At 37.0% G+C, this 6417-nt stretch overlaps 1 protein-coding gene across 1 annotated transcript; it reads right to left on the minus strand.

Moving 5' to 3' along the window:
• Positions 1 to 1357: 1357 nt before the first annotated feature.
• LOC118753626 (jerky protein homolog-like) lies at positions 1358 to 1993 on the minus strand. The gene has a single exon (XM_036488531.1). It carries the CDS (start codon positions 1991 to 1993, stop codon positions 1358 to 1360), a length of 636 nt encoding a protein of 211 aa, XP_036344424.1.
• Between the last annotated feature and the right edge of the window lie 4424 nt (positions 1994 to 6417).

Consider the following 6417-nt stretch of genomic DNA (forward strand, 5'->3'; position numbering starts at 1 on the left):
ACCTTCAATAGAAGAAAGAGTAAAGGAAGCTACGTGGGAACTTGTTCCCCGCCTCTTTAACACAAAAAATCCGGTACTTTTCACTTGTTTTAGGAAAGTATTCAGCCACAAGCGAAGATTCAAATTGATATCTACCATACGCCGTTGTGCAGCATACTCCAAAAAACTGGGATTCGCGCCACAAAACAGCCGCAACAAAAAATAACCCCCCACCCTTGGTGGCTCTTTAACAGTGGCGTAATCAACACGAACCTGCATCGGCAAAAAAAATCTGCAACAAGTCCTGAAATATACAGAAATCTCTTTCGCGACCAGCTTACTAAATACATCCAATCTAACTGGAATGTCATATATACAGATGGCTCAAAATCCAATGATGTAACCACGTTTGCGGTAGTCTCCCATACAGGTGAAGTCATATCAGGGGGTTGGCTTCTTGCGGGAACTTCAGTCTTCACAGCCGAAGCGTTCGCCATTAAATCAGCTATCGACTACGCGGTCAAGCACAAAGGAAAGTACATAATCTGCACAGACAGCCTGTCATGCCTACACGCAATCCAAAACGTCAATTGCTCCAGTAACCTAATTCAAAATATTAAGACGACACTGCATACCCATACCGAAAAAGTTAACATACTATGGGTCCCCGGACACGTTGGGATTACAGGCAACGAAGCAGCAAAACAAATGTATACCCAACCATGCCTCACCTTCCCCACATCTGAAAAACACGATCTGAAGAGAATTATTGCAGCCGGCAATCAGGATCGAAAGTACAAAATATGGAAAGAATGCAAATCCAGATACAGTACATTTAACACATCAGGACAAAAGACGCTATTCCCGAACAACATCACCCGCAGTCAATCCACCACATTCGTACGGTTACGCATCGGGCATACGATATTGACCCACGAACACATCTTCACAGGGATGCCAAGAAACGTTTGTCCGTGGTGCGGATTACCTCCCACAACTGACCACTTACTGGACGAATGCACTTTCCGCCAAATCGAGAGAAGCCAACATTTCAATGACATTAAACCATCCACCCTTCTTAAGAAACGCTCTTCAGAAAACATCAAAAAACTTTATAGCTTTCTTAAACAATGTAACTCGTTAAAATTCATATACAGTAGGGTTTCGATAATCCGGACAATTAAAAACCGAGCAGTGTCCGTATTATCGAAATGTCCGGATTATCGAAGTCCTAAAAAAATATAAAAATTTTACATATTCTCAACAGCTTAGTTCATTTTTATTTCATTTTATGATTTCACATCAAGATTTATTACATACAAATGTAAAATAACACAAAACTTTAATTCATGAAAATAATGTTGTATTAAGTTGCATGCTATTGATGAAGAAAATTCGTGATTTTGGTCTGACGAAGTTTGGTTTCATTGCGATTTGTATAAGCTATCTCTCTTAGGCCAATAAGTTTCAAAATATCTCCGGACCTAAAATCCTGCTCTTCAGCATATTGTATGCAAGTGTTTAATGCGGCAATAGCATCTGAATGGGATATTTTTGGGATTGGATTATCATTTCCTTCTAAAATATCGTCCTCAATTTCTTCGTCCTCCTCACTTTCCTCTCCTTGATCTATATCTTCGTCATTTATCCATTCAGTAATTTCATTATTCTGATACACATCCGGACTTATTTCAACCAGCAGGTCGATTACTTCACTTAAGTGATTAGAGCGTAATTGCGCAAGGGGCAAGTCGTCATCCGAATCCCATTCTTCGTGTTTCAAGATTCTGTTGAAACATTTTTGAAGTAGATTAGTGCCTACTGCGTTCCAAGCATTCGTCACCAAAAATGCAACGTCTTTTAAAGAAAACTTTTTAATAACATCCGTCAAATTATCGGTTAAATTTGATAACATAAATGATAGGAAACTTTTACGATAGTTCACTTTCAGAATTCGGATAGCATTTTGATCCATTGGTTGGACTAATGCTGTGCAATTGGGGGGTAAAAACATTACGCATATATCTTCTTCGGAGCTAGCTAATGACAATGGATGACAGGTGGCAAATTTTTCTCTTTTAAATGTTTCCGCACTTGTACAATAAATGAATTCTTAAACCAGTTTCTAAAAATCATCTCTGTCATCCACGCATTCTTGCTGTTAGCATACTCCAATGGCAGCTTAACCTGTTTGAACACCCTAGGATTTTTCGCTTTCCCGATCATTAACAATTTTAGCTTATGTTCTCCGGATGCATTGCAACAAACCAATAACGTGATTCGTTCCTTACCAATTTTACGCCCAGGTGCTGTTTTTTCGGTGCGCAGCGCAAGTGTTTTATCTGGTAACTTTTTCCAGAATAGTGCAGTTTCATCTGCATTGTATATTTGTGAATTTGTTAACCCCTTTTCACGAATTTTTGTCTGAAGTTGTTCAATAAATGGCTGCACAGCCGTAGAGTCATTAGTTAATTTTTCACCAGAAATTTTTAGAAATTTAATTCCATATCTTGATCGAAAGTTATTAAACCAGCCCTTGCTTGCGAAAAATTCCACATTTGAACCATAAATTTCAGAACAGAAAACTTTTGCTTTTTCTCGAAGAATTTCAGAGGATACAGGTACATTCAGCTGTCGTTTTTTTTATAAACCAATTATATAGGCGTTCCTCCATCATCTGGTATTCCGCACATCTCATCGTTTTCCTTTGGCCAAGACCATTTTCACTTTTAGAAATGTACCTAAATGCATGATTGGCATTGTTATTAGTTTCTCAATTTAAACAAGTGAGCAGCGCTGTCTTCGGCTATGCCGAAGGCTTCATACCTTTCATGAACATCTGCAAATTTTAGTTTGACAGATTACTGATTTTGATACATCGATAGAGGAGTTACATACTTATATAAAAAATCGCATCTAAACAATCAGAGGTATGGAAGATATACTTTATATGGCACCAATCTAAGTGATTTTCACTGCTATGTGATCGGTATGTAAACCGGTAACACAATTTATTGGGTTTAGTTTCCTACATAAAGGAGATATATCGCAAAAACTGGTATCTGAACAATCAGTGCTATAGGAGATAAAGCTTATACAGCATAGATTTTGACGATTTTCTCAGTAGACTTTGTATTATTATTTATAAAATATCTTACGAAATTTATCGGTTTTAGCTGTTCAAATAAAGGAGTTTTACAGTAAAATCCCATATCTGAACAATCAGATGTATGGAAGATATATGTTTTAGTCATCCGATCCTTGTTATTTTCATTGTAAGTATTCTGTTAATAATGAGTGAAAATGGTGCGAAATTTCATGTTCCTAACTGCATAAATGGAGGAGATATGATAAAAGACCTCATATCTGAACAATCAGTTGTATGGGGGCTGCAGGTTATAGTGACCCGATCTTCGTTATTTTCACTGTAAGTCTTCTGCTGATAATGAGTGAAAACAGCGCGAAATTTCATGGTCCTAGCTACATAAATGGATGAATTACAACGAAAAATCTCATATCTGAACAATCAGTTGTATGGGAGCTATAGGTTTTAGTTATCCGATCTTTTTAATTTTCACTGTAAGTTTTCTGTTGATAATTATTGAAAACTGTGCGGAATTTCCTGTTCCCAGCTATATAAATGGAAGAGATATAACGAAAAATTTTATATCTGAACAATCAGTTGTATGGGAGCTATAGGTTATAGTGACCCGATCTTTGTAATTTTCACTGTAAGAATTCTGTTGATAATGGGTGCAAGGGCTGCAAAATTTCATGTTCGTAGCTGCATAAATGGAGAAGTTATAACGAAAAATCTCATATCTGAACAATCAGTTGTATGGGAGCTATATGTTATAGTGGTCCGATTCTTCCGGTTCCGACAAATGATTAATACATTATAAAAATACACCCACCTACCAAATTTGATCCGGATATCTCGAAAACTGAGAGACTAGATTGCATACAAACAGACAGACAGACGGACAGACGGACAGACGGACAGACGGACAGACGGACAGACGGACATGGCTAAATCAACTCAGCTCGACGTTCTGATCATAAAAGTATACATTTTAATGGGTCTATCTCTTTTTGTTCTGGTACTTACAAACATCGGACCAAAGTTATAATACCATTTCATGCTCATGAAAGGTATAAAAAGAAGACAAATCTTCTTACTAAATTTTATTTTCTTACCTTTCTGTCTGTGATTCTTTTAATTTTATAACCGAAATTGTAGATTTACCTACATTATACTCCAAAGCCAGCTTTCTAACCGACTTTCCTTGCTTCAATTTTTTTAACACCTCTGATTTTTGGTCGATTGTTAAAAAGGTACGTTTTTTTGTAGCAATTGGTGGCATCTTCACTAGGCACTGTCCTCAAGGACTAAACGACTGTAAATTAACTTCACACACGACTTTAAATTAGCCTAAAATAACAATTCCCGTTCTTCAGTAGGCTCTTGCCGCACGAGGTAAACAAATCAACGTCAAGACGATAACTGAGCCACGCAGAGACATAGCATGGTCAGGCGGTGCGTGAATTCAATGCATACTTATATAATTTTAAAAAATAACGCCAATTCCCGTTGTGAGTAAAGAACTTCGAATGGATATCATTCCAGACACAAAAACAAAATAAAATATAAAGCGTCCGAATTATCGCGTACTAAGTATTGGCGTCATGTCCGGATTACAGAGTTCTCAATGGAGACCCCACGCATGTCCGGATTAGCGCGGTGTCCGGATTATCGAGTGTCCGGAATATCAAAACCCTACTGTAGTACTTTTAAAATCACACAGGTAAACGATATAGCCACTGTGCATAAGATAGAGTCGAAAGCCCTGGCAGCTAGTACTCTTTTCCTAAATTAGACTCAAGCATGTATGTTTGTATCTTATAAAATAATAATAATAATAATAATTTCCACGCCTATGGGATTACAAATTCATTTATATATATCTTTTTGTAAGCACTTGCCATAGCTATACCTGCATATGAAAATTTCAAGTTCGTGGGGCTTATTGTTCTGAAGTTATAGCTGATAAACATTTAAACGCCTATGGGCTGTGCCATATCCCCTTTTACTAACTTGTGTATTTATAGTCTACTATAAGCACATACCATAGCTATGCCTGCCCACCAAAGTTAAAGTTCATGTAACTTATGGTTTCGAAGTCATGGCTGATAAAAAATTCCACACCTACGGAATGTGCCAAGCCTCCATTTAAAAGCGCCTTCGTATATACCTTACTATAAGCACCTACCGTAGATATGTCTGTATATAAAATTTCAAGTTCGTGTGACCTATGGTTCCGTAGTTATAAGTCATACAAAATTCCACGCCTATGGGATGTGCCACTCCCCTTTTTACATACTCATGTATTTATAGCCTACTATAAGCACCTACCATAGATATGTCTGCATCCCAAATTTCAAGTTCATTTCACTCATGGTTCCGAAGTTATAGCTGATAAAAAATTTCACGACTACGGGAGGTGCCACGCCCCCTTGTCGAATCCCAATTTTTTTCTTCCTGTTATAAGCCCAGGTGTCATAGCAATACTGTGCCAAAATTTCATATGATTCTGTCCATCCGTTTAGGCTGCAACCTGGCACATACATACATACATACATATATACATACATACATACATACTTCTTCAAATATATAGTAGATATCTATCATTATCCCAGTGTATAAGAATTTTAGGAATATCTCGTCCACAATACCACCTATCGTGTACATTTTTAGTCCCAATATTTATTTTCAATTGGCTAACATATCGATGGCTGAGTGGAAGATCGACCTATCTCGGCAGCCAGTTCGAAAACGCCCTATCTCAGAAAACTTTTCAAGAACGCCCTACATCAGAATTTTATTGAAAAACAATCTATTTCAGAATTTTATTGAGAAACACTATCTCAGAAATTTGTTGAAGAACGCCCTATCTCAGAACTCGGTTCAAAAACGCCCTATCTCAGAAAATTTCAAAATATGAGCCAAATCGGCAAGTAAATGCAATTTGTAGGAATGTCCTGACCCCAGCGCCACCTAGCGAGCAAATTTTTGGTAGAAATATTTCTTCTCAAGGTACTAATATATGTTCCAAATATGAACCAAATCGGTCCAGCCGTTTAGTAGTTTAGTGCCATAAAATATACAGAAAACTCTATGAAGTTGTGAAATCGTGACGACTCACCATCCTTCATTTTTCGGCAACAATAACAAAAAATTTCAAATTTTTTTAAATCGAAAAACCTTCCACACAGAAGGTCCAAAAAAGTACTTTTTACAGAATGGAAATCGGTTCAGCCGTTTGGTCAGGCATCGCCGTCATACGGAAAACATTTCATTTTAATATATATAGATAGTATATGTATTTAAAAGTCTATTCGTTATTATTATTATTATTACCTTCCTTTTATTAGCTC

Source organism: Rhagoletis pomonella, unplaced genomic scaffold, assembly GCF_013731165.1.
Source record: "Rhagoletis pomonella isolate Grant_MI unplaced genomic scaffold, Rhpom_1.0 Rhpom_scaffold_00001, whole genome shotgun sequence".
Lineage (NCBI taxonomy): Eukaryota > Metazoa > Arthropoda > Insecta > Diptera > Tephritidae > Rhagoletis > Rhagoletis pomonella.

What these genes read in the sequence shown, in the direction of transcription:
- LOC118753626 (XM_036488531.1), bottom strand. Translation starts at nt 1,993, where the DNA reads ATGTTTTTACCCCCCAATTGCACAGCATTAGTCCAACCAATGGATCAA.